The 17,001-nt window shown below is 40.7% G+C and overlaps 1 protein-coding gene across 2 annotated transcripts; it reads left to right on the top strand.

Moving 5' to 3' along the window:
• Nucleotides 1-2,770: 2,770 nt before the first annotated feature.
• On the top strand, nt 2,771-10,900 carry LOC110366607. Of its 2 annotated transcripts, none has more exons than XM_036140779.1 (6): nt 2,771-3,139; nt 6,475-6,564; nt 6,767-7,031; nt 7,925-7,981; nt 10,227-10,379; nt 10,447-10,900. In XM_036140779.1, exons 1-5 carry the CDS (start codon nt 2,870-2,872, stop codon nt 10,319-10,321), a joined length of 777 nt encoding a protein of 258 aa, XP_035996672.1. In that variant the 5' UTR covers nt 2,771-2,869; the 3' UTR covers nt 10,322-10,379; nt 10,447-10,900. The 2 variants fall into 2 exon arrangements, with proteins under 2 accessions (XP_035996672.1, XP_035996671.1); XM_036140778.1 differs by having other exon boundaries at nt 6,475-6,579; nt 10,447-10,899.
• The last annotated feature ends 6,101 nt before the right edge of the window (nt 10,901-17,001 follow it).

Raw genomic sequence — 17,001 nt, 5'->3', positions numbered from 1 at the left:
AAAATGTTTAAAAGCGGGTCCACAAGTTATCCATAACTCCCTCCCTCGTTGCTCAGTAACATCCATCAATCGTCTGTGACGGCTTATCCGTGCAGGTTTGCAGGGATCTCCAGCAACTGAAGCACAGTTGTTTTGCATTAAACTTCTCACAGTTCAACGCAAATTAGCGATAATTATTTGGAATCCTTTAAACTCAAGCCCTTAAAGGAGCCATAAGTAAGATATTTAATGTAAAAGCAAACTAAATCATTCTCATTTGTCACCCAAGATGGAAGGATCCTCTCCATTAACATTGTTTTAGTCAAAATTTTTTCCTTTCAAACCTAGAGTTACGGTCCACAAACTACTTTGGTTCAGAGTGTAGCCCGTGTTTACTTCCTGCTTCCTAAACCAATCATATGAGAGTTCCCAGGTTTCCCAAAGCAGAGTGCAGCATTTGGTATTTTATTTTGGCAAAAGAGCAGGAGCCATAAAACATGGAAGCCAGTAAGAGAAGCGGACTAGAAATTAAGCAATACAACATCACCATATACTTGTTCCGTATGATTAAAAATTTAGTGGAGTTTCACAGCAACGACGGACCGTTAAGTAAATGGTGGGAGTCCATGAAAGGCATTGTGTATGTGTTGTTCCAATTTTAACCACTAGGTGTCATTGTTACATTATTACTCATACCTCCTTTAGTGTTTTAACCGGTCTCTGAGGCAGAGCTGTGTCTGAAACTCACCACCAGGGGGCAGTTTGGATTCATCTGTAAAAGATCAGAGATCAGAGCAGAGATCAGCGGGCAGGTTTTATAGCATTAGACTCTTTACTTGTACTTGATTTTTATAGAAACGGAAATATGTGAATAATAAACGGATTAAAAACGTTTAAAAATGTCCAGAAAAGCCTTTTTAGTGCAGACAAGCTGTTAAAAAGGTCAGTCTTTTGCATACCTGTAGATTAGAACCACAACATTTATTTCTGATCTCCTTCAAAGCTTTCTCCCTCTGTGATTCACAAATGAGATCGGTGTGTGAAGTCTGGCATGAATGTGAAAATGCAGCCTCCATCCTTTGGCTGTAGCATCTAATCCCTACAGGGTTGCTGGGGGGGGGCTGCTAAGCCCCCCCCCAGCTAAGATAAGAACAATAATATATTCATACAAGAAATATTGTTGTTCATGAGAAATACTTGCCGCAGCCGATGTGTTTATTACTGTTTATTGTCGTTTATTGTCAAAATCAAACTCCTGAAATCATCTGGGCCTCCTTCCTCCACAGGAGGTGTTCCAGCCCATGACCCCCCCCCCCCCCCCCCCTCCCCCGGGAGGAGGTCCAGGACGCCTTGGAGACTCTCTGGCTGGCCTGAGGACGCCTCGGGCTTAACGGCAAACCAGCGCTGATGTTCCCAGTAAAAACATCCGGTCCTGCAGAAAGAGGCTGGCTGCTGTTTAAAACGCTGCCGAAACCTAACATAGAACCTGCACTGCGCTTTGTTTGCGCTGTTTTATTTTCCAAAGCAGCAGTTTGCGCCATTAGAAGAACGATTTGCCTGAAATGAAACCACGCTGCGCTGTTCAGAGACAGTTGGCCCCGGTGTCGGAATCCCCGCCAGAACCGGTTTCCCCGGCATCAGGTGTGCAGAACTGACTCATGACGTAATCAGTTTCTTCCGTCAGAGCTCTGTTGTTTGGGGAGACGGGATGGTTGTCACGTTTTTTCACACTTTCTCTTCAATCCATCGTCTTCCGCTTACCCGTTTTTTTTTTTGTTTTTTTTAAACAAAACATTTAATTTTTTTTTTTAATAATCAGGACGAAGCCTAAAGTGTAAAGCAATTTAGCTAATTATATCGTATCTTATTCTGCTGAAAGATTATTGATGACTAAATCAAAACAACATCGTCAGAGCTCTGTTGTTTGGGGAGACGGGATGGTTGTCACGTTTTTTTTTTGTTAACAGTTTTCCAAATTCCTGAAACAACTGTTGTTTAAAGACATTTTTATAATAAGAACGAAGCTTAATGTGTCAGTAAATAATTTACTTATTTTGTATTATCTTATTATTGAAATGTTCCTGATAACTAAATCAAAAGTTCAGCTAACCAACACCGACACTGTATCGGTGGTCACGCTCTGTGGGGTCCGTTATCCCAATGTTGTATTCAGAGAGGAAAAGTCAATCTTTAGTTTGACTTTTAAATATTTTATGTTATTTTAATTTACCGATGGATGGAGCATATTTATGGAATTAAGATAATCTTAAAATGCAAGAAACCGAATTAAAAACGACCAAAACATTAATTTCATTTAAATGCAACCATGTAGAGAATATGGCTTTAAAAATGGCCAAATATCCCATGGTTTGTCAGGTTCAAAGCTTTAACATTAAAAACAGTTAACCACTGGATAACTTGGAACTGCGTTCTCACTGTATTTGTATTTTAAATAAAGGAGAGAAAAATAAATTGCCCAATAATAGACCACTACATTTAAAATATATACGTATCAATTAAAAATATGTGAAAAAATATTCATTGTTTTTTTTATATACCTAATGTATTTAGTTTACTGCCTGTGTTAAAATATAATTAATCTTCTCTGTTTATTTTAAAGCCTGTTTTGGTGAAACTTTATCTCTTATGAGGACATCAGGAGGACATCGGGGAGTTTCGCCCTTCTTCTCTTCTCCTTTGAGATTTTTATTTCATGAAGAAAACCTTTGTTCTCACCGCCTAATACATGTAGCGATCTGCTGTGAAACCTGAATTTGTAACATCTGGGTCTTTTTCTTTTTAATAGCGACGGACCATCTCTCTTCTTCAAGCCGGGTGGATCTAAGCGCACCTGGCTGGATTTTATTATCGCAGATTTGTTTGTCAAAATATGTCGCAACTCTGTGCTCTAGCTCCCGGTGAGAGCGGCAGGGTTTCCCTGCGGAGCGACGCGTCACATGTGACTCAGGCACGGAGAGCCAAAAGCAGCGATGACGTAGAGGAAGAGAAAGTGATCATAACACACCTGCCGCTCAGGTGTGTTATGATCCATCAGATCTGGACTATAAAACCTGCTGTCTTCGCTCCGAAGCTCTCTTGTCCCATCAAGCTTTTTGGATACTCCGATCCGACCAGAGGATTTACAGTTTGTTCTTCCGAGGTGAACAAAATAATTTTTTTTCCAATAGATTTAATTACCTAATCAATGTTTTAATGTGCTTTCATGTGATGATTTCTTTTCTGTTTTAAATAATTTCCGGCGCACAGCTGTAAAAAGGGCTTTTATTAAATCATGTTCAGGTTTTGAAGACAATAGTTTTCTATCGGAGAAAAGATCTGGAGTGGGGACTAAACAATGACCCTGGCACTGCGGATTATTATTATGATTAGTTCTAGAAAATGTGCACATGGAGACCCACAACACGGGCAAATATGCGGACATTTGTGCTGCTTAGAAAATTAAAATAAAGCAATAAATAAATAATCAGGTAAGATGAATACACTTTGTAAAAGTAATGAGTGACTGATCATAACATCTGATTTATTTTAAAACTGTAATCAAACAAAATATAAAGTTGTGTGCAAATTCTGTTAGTTTAAAGATTATGTTAAAATAAAAAGCGTATAAAAACAATAATATATTCACGCAGAAGCATCACTTAATACCTCTCTTGTGTTCAGCCGATGTGTTTATTACTGTTTATTCTCTTTATCTCTGAACGGCTCAGTAGAAAATGAAACAACTGAGCTTGCGTTTAAACTAGAAGTCTCACCTCAGCAGAGCGGAAGGCGTCTGCAGAAGAAACACTTTTCTTAATCAGTCGTTTCAAAATCAAACTCTTGCGCTGTTTTATTTTCCAAAGCAGCAGTTTGCGCCATCTGAAGAATCATGTGCCTGACATGAAACCACGCTGCGCTATTCGGTGACGGTTGGTACCGGGACCGGTATCTGTGAGTGGCCCCGGTGTCGGAATCCCCGCCAGAACCGGTTCCCCCGGCATCAGGTGTTCCGTGAAGTCAGAGCTCTGTTGTTATGGGAGACAGGATGGTTTTTCACATTTTCCCATCCATCCATTGTCTTCCGCTTATCCGGGGTCAAATTCCTCAAAAAAAAATTTGTTAAAAAACATTTTTATAATCAGGACGACGCTTAAAGTGTCAGTAAATAAAGCAGTTTAGTTATTATATCGTATCCATATTCTGCTGAAAAGTTATTGATAACTAAATCAAAACACCGACACTGTATCAGTTGTCACGGTCTGTGGTCGTTGTCCCAATGTTGTGTCTTTTAGTTTGTCTTTTAATTATTTTATATTGTTTTAATTTACCGATGCAATTTATTTATGGAATTAAGATGATCTTAAACTGCAAGAAAAGCAAATTAAAACTCGACCAAAAGCATTTTATTTAAATGCAAATCTGTACACAATATAGCTTTAAAAATGGTAAAATATCCCATTGTTTGTCAAGTTCAAAGCTTTAACATCGATTCAAAAATAGTTAACCACTAGATAAAATGGAACTGCGTTTTCTGTGTATTTGTATTTTAAATAAAATGGGTAAAGACAGAAAGTTTCCTTTATATAAACACATGAATTAATCAGGGATAACACTGCTGGTACAGAAAACTCAAATTCAATAAGTGCAACATTACCTGCAGTCTTCAGTCGCCATCATTGTCAGACCTGCAGTTTTCCTGCCCATTTTATCTAGAAAACACAAAGGTAAATTTAACAGTCTGACAGTAGAATAGCATGGATTGTCTCCAAACTGCATTATTTTTGCTAATAATTACTGAACGGCTACATTGCTAGTTCAGCAAAGAATAAAACTTTTCTACTTGTAGTTTACAATTTCCTCTTTATATCCATATAATTTTTAAGCTTCAATAATTTTTCACAATAAACTAGATTAGTATTCGTGGTACCACAGAAAAATCACTTTTTCTTACCATTTAAATTACAGGTCCTCTCATTGATATGCTGAATGTCTTTCCCACCAAATATTTGTACATTTGACCTTTTGACTTAGTATTTGAAAAATGAAATGTTTTAATCCCATTTAAAAACTTTTGCCTCCATTAATTTCCCTCCATCACAGGTGAAAAAAAATTACACTGAGGGGAAAAATATAAATGTGCCAGTATGAATAAATTATTTATATTTTTTACTATTTACGTTGAACAAAAATTAAGTCACATGTTATGGTTAGTTGCTCAGTACTTGAGTCGCCTTCTTACTGCATAATTTTCTTTTTAGTAATTTCTTGGTGGGCTACTTTTACTTTTACCTGAGTAAAAATATGTTCAAGTAGAGCTACTATTACTGGACAAATTTTTCTTTGCTGCTCAGCTGCAAATTTCACTGGTATGGAAGTATTGGTAAGGAATGGAGGTGGCATGCAGGAAAAATATAATATATTAAATAGTGCTGTCAATTAAAAATGTTAATCGCACAATATCAATGGTTAACTCGAAATTAATTGCATATTTTATCTTTTTATTTATGAAAGTGTAAAAGCCTATTTGGGCATTTTAATATGCAATTTAGCAATAAATGACACCAATAAAAAACAAAAAATATTTAAATTTTTTCAAGGACTTTTTAGAATTGGAATGAAAACTTCCTGGTGCCATAAAATGTTAAACTCTGACCAATTGGCAAAATCACAAATCATGACACTCTAATGTTTACACAATGTGTAAACAAATGTGCTAATAAATACCTGTTTTAATGCCAAAATATTATTTTTATGCCTCTTAAACAAAGATAGACATGGTATTAAGCATTTACATATAAATGAATTCATTTCACATTTCAATAAAGTCACAAGTTTAATTGTTAATTTCTTCACTCTCTCACACACATCTAGTTCTGAGCTGTCACACCAACAACAATAATTTCTTTGTATATTTTTTGCTGTTTATATCCACGTTCATACAGTTTTTTTTTTAAGCCTGGAAAAAGGTTTTAAATTTCCAGGTCATTCCAGAGTCTTACACTTTGCTTCCATCTGGGGCAGGAGCTTAATACCCTTGAAAGAGACTGTTTAGCACAGCTTCATGTGATGACACTGTAACTCCAGGTACTTTGCTAAAAACAAAGTACCTGGAGAAAACACCCAGCCAATATGGCGGCGACGCAGGATGCACTCCAAGAAGATGTCTGCGTTTTAGTATAACAAAGTTAACATGCTAATAACACCTTAAACCTGACAGCCCTAACATGAAACAAAAGACAGTTGTACAACATGCTGAGCTGTTAAAGCAGGAATATTATAGCAGCTTTAGATGGAAAATATGGAAATTACAGTCATGATTAACCAAGATTCTAAATAATTATCCTGAATATAACTCAGGATTAATGCTTCATGCATTAATTAGGTTTTATTCTTTAATCTGAGATCTTTGCTGGTTGTCCAGTAATCAGATTATTTTCTACCAGCAGCTGAGAGGAAGAAGCTGCATCTGTAACTGTGTTTGTCTTCGTCCTGCAGACCTCAGACATGTCCTCTCAGCTTTTCCTGCTAACAGTCGTCTCTGCGATGGTTTCCAGTCAGATCGCTGCTGACAAGCTGCAGGACAGAGTGAGTAGAAACCAGGTGAGCTTCTGAGAACCTGCAGCCGCCTTTAAAGACTCTTTCTAGGCTGAAACCTTCAGGGTTCTCTGCTTTATGGTGCTGATCCACTCAGAGAGGTTCTGCTGGTTGACTCTGAGGAGGAAGAGTCGCTGTGAGATGCTTCCCTCATCCTCCTCACCAGGAACTCTGATCTCCTCTGTCTTTGCAGCCCAACCTGACCTGCCTCAGCTCCTCTGATCCAGCTGCTGTCAACGCCACGCTGCTCCATGGTAACCACAATGATGAAGGAGCTCTGTGGAGCAGAACCTCTGCTCCTCTTCCTCGGTGCTCCTCCTCCTCCTTCTCCCCACCTCCCTCCCACTGTGAGGTCTGTCTCCTCCAGGAGGAGGTCTACATCATCTGTGATAACCTGCCAGCTGGAGCGGTTCTGCATCTGGAGCGTCCTGGATCAGCCATCAGCACCAAGGAGAGCGGTAAGCAGCTACAGCAGAACTCTGAACCGGGTCGTGGAGAACCTATTTTTAATTTCTCTTAGTCTGTTCTGGGTCGTTTATTCCTTCTTTATATAAAAATTACTTTTTAGTTCCTGGAAAATCCATCTTAGAGAGAAAACTTGACCAGGTGTTGTTCTGGTGAGTTCTAAGGCCCGGTTCTCCTCGGTACCAACATGGTTCCTGAGGGACCTGATCATGTTTAGTCAGCACTAAACAGAGATGGAGGACTTCCTCAGACCCAGCTGAGTCCCTGCAGCCTGGATCTATATTCTACATATATACTTATATCCTTAATGTAACAGTGGGAGTGTGTCATATGGCTCATTACTATTTGGTGCATTTTTCTGTGCTGAACTTCTCACAGCCAGAGTAGCCAGGCAGCATATTTGTTCTTTTTATTTATTCTCTAAAGTTGATATCACTGATCTCTTTATACACTGGTGTGCTAATAGCCGCTGTTAGAACGAGTCGCTTTGAAGCCACCAGCCGCCATATTGGTACTCCCTATTTCCTCCCAGTAACTAGGGAATATGTGCGCTACAGCATCGAATAACGAGGATTTTCTCATGTTCAGAGGGCTTAAAACTTTTAAAATGTCAAATGCCATATACTTTTATGTTAATACATCCACTGACTGTAGATTACCTATGAAACATTTTCACTCAGCCAGAAAACTGCTTGTTGTTGCAACCAAATCCTGTGGGGTTCTGGGAGAGTAGGGAGTAGCAAGATGGCGGCCAGTGACTTCAGTTTTTCGGGCAAATCGGCACTCCAGTGTATAATGGAGATCAGTGGTTGATATATTTATACCTGATGTCTGTTCGCTGGACACAAACTTGTCCAATAAAGCTGATTCTGATTCTCTGTTCCAGATTGTCCCATCCTGCCCCCTGCTGGCGACTCTCATCCAGGCAAAATCATCGTGGCAGGTCAGAAAACCTACCCAGGTGACACTTCACCTGCACACATTTGCCTCCAACGTTGCATTATCAGTTCTTTGTTATCTCTCTGAAACAAGCTACATTCAGGAACTGAGAGGGAAGGGTTGCGAGCTCGACTCCACCAGTTGACATGTTTTAATAGAAAAAAAGTTCTTACTGATAAGAAATCATCAGTCATCTTAAAAACATTTTAGATGCATTTTTTTCCAAACCAGTGAATAAAAGATCAGCAGAGAGTTTCTTTCTTTTATTTGACTATTGTTTAAATCATATGGTATTGTAAGTGTATTTAGTTGTTTTCTGTTGATTCTATTGAAATAAACTTATAACATTAAGCGAATAAAGTAAATAAAGTAAAAGATCAGAGTGTTTTCTGGGATTTTTCCTACAGACAGTCAGTGATTTATTGCTCAGGGTGGAAACAGAACATGATCAGAAACATTTCAGTCAACATTTGCTAACAGTTATTCACAGTAAGAGACCTTATTTGTTTCAAAGAACGAATTAAAAACAACCAATTAACATTTTAAATTAACCATAAAATCATGGTGAGGATTTTGCTTATTGGCTTCCTTACAGCAAGAAGGTCCTGGGTTCAAATCCTAGCCTGAGGTCTTCCTGCATGGAGTCTCCATGTTCTCCCTGTTCTCTCTGGGTACTCCAGCTTCCTCCCAGAGTCAAAACTGTTTATAGGTCTCTCTAAATGGCCTTAGGTCTGAGTCTGTGCCTGGTTGTTTAAAACCATCAGTCCAGGGTGGATCCCTCCTCTCCCCTATGGATCAGCTGCTACAGCCAAAGGATGGATGCTGCATTTTCACTTTAATACCAGACTTGAATATATTCCCATCGGTCTCATTTGTGAATCACGGAGAGGAAAACGAACCGTAGTTCGTTCCAAACACAAGGTATCCGTAATGTATCCGGGAAGAACGGATGTTATCCGGTTATATCCCCACAGCCTGCACTCTGGGTCCCTGAGCAGTCCCTTAACCACAGATTGCTCCCCCGGCGCCGCACATGGCAGCCCACTGCTCCCCAAGGGGATGGGTTAAGATGCAGAAGTTAATTTCTACTTTGTGAGACCAAAAAAAATCAATTATTTATCATCCAGTGGCTAATAGTATTATGCTAGGGGATATTCGGTGCTGATTTAAAAAGCCTTCATGCTGTATTTATAGTTGTAATGAGCAGACCGGAGAACACAAATGATCCCATTAATGTATAAAACCGTTATGGAAATAAAGTTTTGTTTTAACTGTAATACACACTCAAATTACATGAGCAGGGCATGATTTTGAAGAAGCTAGCGAGTGCAATCCTGTAAGCTCCGTGTGTTTTTAAAAACACATTAAGTAAACCATCCATCCGTCTTCTTCCTCTTATCCGGGGTCGGGTCGCGGGGGTAGCAGCTTCAGTAGGGAGGCCCAGACGTCCCTCTCCCCAGCCACTTGGGCCAGCTCCTCAGGAGGAATCCCAAGGCGTTCCCCAGCAGGGAGACATAGTCCCTCCAGCGTGTCCTGGGTCTTCCCCTGGGCCTCCTCCCGGTGGGACGTGCTACCAATCCGCCTGTCGATCTCCCGCTCCATCTTCCCCTCATTCGTGAACAAGACCCCAAGATACTTGAACTCCTCCACTAGGGGCAGCACATTCTCCCCAACCCGGAGAAGGCACTCTACCCTTTTCCGGTTGAAGACCATGGTCTCGGATTTGGAGGCACTGATTTTCATCCCGGCCGCTTCGCACTCGGCTGCGAACCGCTCCAGTGAGAGCTGTAGATCACGCCCTGATGAAGCCAATAGGACCATGTCATCCGCGAATAGCAGAGACGCAATCCTAAGGCCACCAAAACGGATCCCCTCAACACCTTGGCTGCGCCAGTTGGTTGGTTGGGGGAAGGCTAGTTGTCTGATCAGCTAAGGGCGGCTATGCGCCCAGTCAAAATGTGATGGTGAGGAAGGCGGCTCTGGCTCCTAGGCTGTAGAAGCTCAGCACTGTGAGCTGCAGCATTTGTGTGTTTGGGATGGGAGGACCTCCTCTCAGCTTAGCAGGTGTAGCAGAAGAAGATGGAAACTAAATATATTACAGGTTTAAATCAGATCCTCAGCAGCTGAATGATCCGGTTTGATCTGCAGCCTGAAACCTACATTTCTTTTACCCAAATTCCCTTCATTGTCTGTCTGAGCCAAAGGTGTTTTCTGTCTGTTTCTGAGTTTCTCTGCTCTTCTCTGCACAGATGAGAACAGAGGTCATTATGGTGCTGTGGCCTCTCCGATCCTCTGTGTCCTCATCCTCATCCTCACTGGGTTGGTCCTGCGGAAACTTCATTAGAGCTGCACCCGAAGAACCCAAAGATGCACATGGAGGAATGACGTGACGGTGTAGAGAGGTAGAGACATGGACACAATGATGGACCTCTGATCAGCCACTTAATCTAACAACATTTGTTCTTTCAGTTTTTCCTTGTTCTTAATTTGGATTTGAACCCCAAGAGAAGAGCCAAACATCCCTGAGAAACTTCCCTGGGCGGACAGCAGGGGTGTCCTTTCTGGCCCAGAATCCAACAAGCTGGTTCCTAGAAAGTAATCTGTGTCTGACAGGAAGCGGAGCTCCAGGCCTTCCTCTGCTGGGACACATATATGGAGAAGCCCTATGTCAAACTTGATTTATGACCCTATGATTTATGTATGAGCTGTATAACCTGTCACACTCCAAATGCGTAAAGGTTGCAGGATAGGAAACTTTACTGTCTAGAATCAAAACTTGTCTTGGTGAAGGGAAGGAGCTGGTGAAGGGAAATCTGCAAATAAAAACAAATACAATTTCCATGCAAGCTCCACAATGTGATTTTGTTTGACAACCTTTGTTTTAACTCAGGGGTCAGCAACCCAAAATGTTTAAAGAGCCATATTGGACCAAAAAAACCCCAAAAAACAGATCTGTCTGTAGCCGCAAAAAAAGTAAAAGTCTGATATAAGCTTTATAATAACGGCAACATGGGCTGTGTCTATATTAGCTATGTTAGCCTACTATCAAATGGCTAATTAGGCTACAAATACATAATGAGCATTCATGTTTAATTTTCATTTTCCCTGCAGCACATCCCAGAGAGAATAAAGCACCACTTGACTATACTTCTGTTTGATGAGGCTTTAAATTTAACTTCCATAACAATATTAACAAATTATATTTCATTGCATTGATGAATAATGAAGAAATTCGTTTTTTATGTAATTTTTATTTTGAGGATTCGAAAAAACAACAATGGAACGTGCACAATAGGCCTCCTACAACTTCAGACCTCCCCATGGAAATAAAGTGCAGTTATTTTTAATGCTCACTAACACAACAACCCTCCCACCCAGTGCCCCTTATTTGGGCAACAGAATGCAATAAAACAGCAGCCCTTTAAAAAGGTAAAAGAGACTGTGGAACACCGTTTCACCCAGATGAACCCAGATGCTGTGCGCGATTACGCACACGCGCAGCTTAGAGGGAACTCTGGTCACCCGTCCATAAATAGCCGCCTTTTGCCCAGTTCACTGTGATATCACCAATGAAAGCAAAATATTTGGTCCAAGAACTGTTGAATCCTCTGTTCTCCTCAGCTATCTTTCTCTTTTTCTCTTTGGGATCCATGGCCCATCACACACCCACCGGTTTGTTTACAACAGCGACACGCAAGGGGGGTCGCAGCTTATAACGCAAATCTCCGTTGACAGATATTTTGAAATGTAATATGTATTCTACACATTTTACATAATTGGAAAACATTGAGAATGTTTGTCTCGGGGTTTCCTTGCTACAGAAACCACACTAAAATGGAAAATGTATTTCCTCACTCATCCTTTTCCATTTTCATACCTTTTTAAAAAAGCTCCAGGGAACCTCAAGGGCGGCGCTAAAGAGCCGCATGCGGTTCTAGAGTCGCAGGTTGCCGACCCCCGTTTTAACTATTTGTCTTTAGCAGTGTTGTATAAAGTACTGAAATCTCGGAGTCAAGTAAAAGTATAGGTACCCCTATAAAATATGACTTTGGTAAAAGTCCAAGTCACTGACTGAAATGTTACTTGAGTAAAAATCTTAAAGTATCTGAAATGTCTTGTACTTAAGTATGAAAATTACTGTAAAAATAGATGTACTCAAGTAAGATAATGAAAAGTATAAGTGAAAAGTAAAACACAGCAAATGCAGTTTGAATTACATTTTTTACATTTTGGTAAACTTTGAAAGTCAAATTCACTTAAAATAATATAAAGAACCAAGTGCAGGAGAAATTTAGACCAAGTTTAGACTGAAAATACAACCTTTTTGTAAGCTTTCAGTTTTCCTTCTTCAAGTAAGGTCAGTGCTCTACACTTTAAAAATTATGTTGGGGTGGTGGGAGTTCATTATTTTACTGATCAATTTATTTTTTAAATAAGTCGAATCTGACATCATCAACGAATAATAGTTATAATGAATAATATTGATTGTTATAATAAAACAAGAAAAGAATAATGGTTAATCAAGTGTTTGGTCAATGTAAACGCCCCAAGAGAGGTTGAGTTCTTCTGATCAACTTAAAAATATTTCATGGCTGTGAAAGAGAAATGTTTGAGCTATATTCTGTAAGATAAATTAAGTTTATATTAAGGTAGATTTACAACTCATGTTGGGAAGCTATTGATAAAAGTTTTCTTTTTTTTCCGGTTGATATATCATGATTGTTAAAGTGATCTTGTGTGTTATTTGGTTGTCTGATTGTACATTTTTTGCGGAGTCGTAAGTTTTTTTTTTTTTTTTGCTTCAGCACAGTAAGAACATGCTAATGGCATGTTCTTATGTGTTTAATAGTTCTGTGCTTTTAACATGAGAGAGTTTGAGATTTGGGCTTGTTTTTTCTTTTAAGTTGGGCAGGTTTTATGCTGGTTTGGGCTGGAAGCTCCAGCTTCTCCCTCAGCAGCACCGGTCTGATGGTGTTGAAAGCGCTGGAGAAGTCAAAGAACATGACTCTCACAGCGCTCCCGGTGGTCTCCAGGTGGGTTAGCGCCCGCTGCAGCAGGTAGATGATGGCGTCCTCTACTTCGATGTTAGGCTGGTAGGCAAACTGCAGCGGGTCCAGGGTGGGGCTCACCACGGTGTGAAGGTGAGCTAGGATGAGGCACTCCATGGTCTTCATCAGGTGTGAGGTCAGGGTGACTGGTCTGAAGTGGGCCTGTTCCTTGACATGCAGCATTTTTGGAACTGGTAACACACAGGAGGTCTTCCACAGGGTAGGGACCACCCCCAGGCTGGGGCTCAGGTTGTAGATGTAGCTGAGGACCTCACAGAGATCCTGGTGGGGAGAATGAGGGAACATCTCATAGCGACTCTTTCTCCCCGAGTTAAGCAGCAGAACCTCTCTGAGTGGATCGGCACCATAAAGCAGAGAACCCTGAAGGTTTCTGCTTAGAAAGAGTCTTTAAAGGCGGCTGATGGTTCTTAGAAGGTGTTAAGAAAAATATCTTAGGCAGAAGGTATGTCTCTCCCTGTTGCTGGGTAGAATAACATCATGAAGGTTTGTTGCCAGAGGGGGGGTTGGTCAGAACCAGAAGGGTTTCTTTGTTCCAAACAGAGGGGCTCAACCACCCTCCCCCTGAGCTTAGCAGGAGGAGCACTAAGTTGATAAAAAAGGATGTCTTTCCAAAACTTACTTCAGACAGACTTCTGCATCACCATGAGGGCACCATATAATGAACACTACAAATGGTAATGTAATACTCTGTCTCCATATTTAATTTCTGATAAATTAAATATGCATATTATAATGTTTTACCTCTGATCAATGTTTTCTCATTTATTGTCAAATCTTAAACCGGGGTAAAAATGGGCCTTCAGTAGCGAAGCAGGATTAGGCCAGTACTACATAATTAACAAAGGTCACCTGGTTTCTACTCACTCTGTCCTGCAGCTTGTCAGCAGCGATCTGACTGGAAACCATCGCAGAGACGACTGTTAGCAGGAGAAGCTGAGAGGACATGTCTGAGGTCTGCAGGACGAAGACAAACACAGTTACAGATGCAGCTTCTTCCTCTCAGCTGCTGATTATTAAAGTATAAGAGAGAGTATAGGGTATACCTTCTGTCACTTTTTAATCCGATTTTGATGGATTAAAAGTGGGCGGGGCGATTAAAAAGGGGAGGGGCTTATTTTTTAATTGACCTTTTAGGTGATCACATGATTGTCACGTGACCCTGCTCGTGACCCTCATGTGACACCATATCATTGACCCCTACCGTGACCTCCATATGACCCCTCATGTGACACCCTCATGTGACACCCTATCATTAATCATTATTAAATTAATTATTCTTTTATTTATTGTATTATTATTATTTTCATTTATATTCATATCATTAATAATATTATTACTACTATCATTGATATTATAGTAATTATTTAATTCTGTTACGCATACCCAACCTTTTTTAGTAGTATTATTGTAATCATTTAAAGTTATTTATAATTATTTAACTCCGTTATACATACCCAATCTTTTTATTAGTATTATTATGATTATTTTGAATTATTTAATTCCGTTACGCGCACCTAATCTTTAAGGTGGGAGGAAATCAGTCTTTGTTTCAGCCGTAAAAGCAGTCAGACTCTGAATACTTAAAGTTTCAAAATAAAGATTAAAAATAAAAACTATATAAATCGTTTAGACGCATAAGCTTCCCCATCCGGAATCTGTACATAAAAAGCTCAGGGTTCTCGCTCGGCTCAGAATCCTGCGATGCAACCCCTCAGCTCTCCCTGTAAACAGCAAGCGTTACTGATCGCTTACCGGTTGCAGCTTACAACATAATAAGTCCATACACTCTACAGGTCAGTTTGAGTGTCATAAGTTTACTCGGTCAGTAAGCAGTTAAAACAATACTCAACCTGTTCGAAGCGCCGCGCGGGAGGAGACACAAGGGGGGAGATCTCGATTTCTCTCAATCATCTGACCCCTCAACACAAAAACTGTGTCTTTCTCTACAACCCTCGCGCTGTCATGCTTAGTATTTATAAATAGCGGACACCCTGTCACAAAAAAAAAATCGACAGGACGTTGTATTTCACGCCTTTACGTATCCTAAAAATCCCCATCACGCGGACAAACACAATGCCTGTATTATCAATAATGTATATATAAGGCCCTCTTCCCACCTAATCGAAGGCATATACGGTGACTCCTCCGAAAAATGTCAAAAGACATTTATGTGTGAAATGTTTTTCTCCCCTTTATTATAACTTTTTTGTTACCATCAAGGCTCAGTATAAAATTAAGCATTGTAAAAATGAAAAATGATTGAACTTTTTGGTGCTTACTGCTGTTTCTTGTTCTTCATTCAATTTTGCACAAATATCCTATTTCTCATCCTTACCCCTCCCCCATTTCCGGTCCCCTCCCCCACTTCCGGAATCCATACCCCTCCCCCATTTCCGGTCCCCTCCCCCACTCTAGGAATTCAAAACTGACACAGATTCAACAAATAGGATCTTCTCACCAACACGGCAATCAAAGGCGGGGCTTACCGGTCGATGGTTTCTTCCGCGCAACTCCAAGACAGGCTCAAGATAAAACAACTCCGGTTATGTTTCTGCTTGACGCATCGCGTGACAAGATGATAGCAGACCGGATGTCAACGCTGTTCTGCAACTGTTGCAACTGGAGAGATGTTTTGGGTGATCAAGAAAGTGGTAGCTTTTTAGACCCGCCCTCCTCACAACACCCGATACCGCCCCCCTTCAACGTTAACCACACCCCTTCTCAGTATAAAAAACAACCGGGCAGACCGATCGGAACATCCATGCAACTTCACTGACCAGACTTTTAGCATCTGAAACCATGAACAACTACGCGGTTGAAAGAACTACAGCTTCAACATCATCGCAGCATGGCTCCCCGGACAGCGACAAATTCTTTCCGGGACCGTACCACCCTCCTTTCCCCTCGCCAACCCCTCAATCCTCTTCCAAACTCGACAGCGACAGCGAGAGTCTCCTCACATCGCTGCAGAGGCGTATCGACGACTGGGCTAATGCCCCCGGAGGCATGCATGTACGGCCCGAGTACTTTGTTTTACGGGATGAGAATTCCACGCTTCCAACCACACTTCCAGCCAGGCTTCCAGCCATGCCGTCTCTGTCAGAGACCCAGGAGGAAGATTTACAAGTGCTGAATCTTCCACCCACCCCTGAGGTATCCCAGGACTCACAACTACCCTCGGGCCAAGGAGATCCAGCCTCCCCAGACCCTTCTCAACCCGAGGATACGCTGCTTCCATCCAGCCAAGGAGAGACTGACACCGGCGCCGATGAATACAATGGATGGAAGCGCTTCGGGTTCATCAAAGCGGTGAAAACCGTGGTGTTTCATCTTTTGAACGCTGCGATCGGAAAATACATGCACGGTAAATGTTATGGGTGTAATAACAACCGTCCTAGTCAGAGAGACCATGAATGTTCGGAGCTGCTTCAGAATGGGTTATTTGAACGCAATTACAAGGGTGTAATGCGACTACTTTATAACGCACGTTTCTTCGATGCCGTTCAACGGTTTCTAACCGCTCACAACATCCACCAAGACAACCACACAGTCAATGCCGTCGTGCAGGCCTATCTGTACGAATTGACGATGGCCAAGGAGTTATTTCATACAATCCTTGACGGGTATGATGAGATGGTTGAAGAAAACTATGAATTAAAAGATCAACTTGAAGCCATTACGCAGTACTGGCAGGGATCTTGAAACCAAAGCATGCATGTTTTCTCATATCTTTCTTTAATATATATTATATGAGTCTTTTCTACAATGAGTTTGTGATATATGAAAGTAGTGTTTTTTACAATGAGTTTGTGATATATTAAAGTAGTGTTTTTTACAATGAGTTTGTGATATATGAAATTAGTGTTTTTTACATTAAGTTTGTCATATATTAAATGAGTGTTTTCCACAATTACTTTATGACATCGTATTAAAATGAATCTTTCTCTAAATATGA

This window comes from Fundulus heteroclitus, chromosome 9, assembly GCF_011125445.2.
Source record: "Fundulus heteroclitus isolate FHET01 chromosome 9, MU-UCD_Fhet_4.1, whole genome shotgun sequence".
Classification (NCBI taxonomy): domain Eukaryota; kingdom Metazoa; phylum Chordata; class Actinopteri; order Cyprinodontiformes; family Fundulidae; genus Fundulus; species Fundulus heteroclitus.
The sequence above is the reverse complement of the archived record's forward strand: the minus strand, read 5'-3'. Positions and strand labels throughout refer to the sequence as shown.

What these genes read in the sequence shown, in the direction of transcription:
- LOC110366607 (XM_036140778.1), top strand. Translation starts at nt 2,870, where the DNA reads ATGTCGCAACTCTGTGCTCTAGCTCCCGGTGAGAGCGGCAGGGTTTCC. An exon ending in TTACAGTTTGTTCTTCCGAG is followed by an intron (nt 3,140 to 6,474) that starts GTGAACAAAATA and finishes TTCGTCCTGCAG; the next exon opens with ACCTCAGACATGTCCTCTCA. An exon ending in AGGCAAAATCATCGTGGCAG is followed by an intron (nt 7,982 to 10,226) that starts GTCAGAAAACCT and finishes TTCTCTGCACAG; the next exon opens with ATGAGAACAGAGGTCATTAT.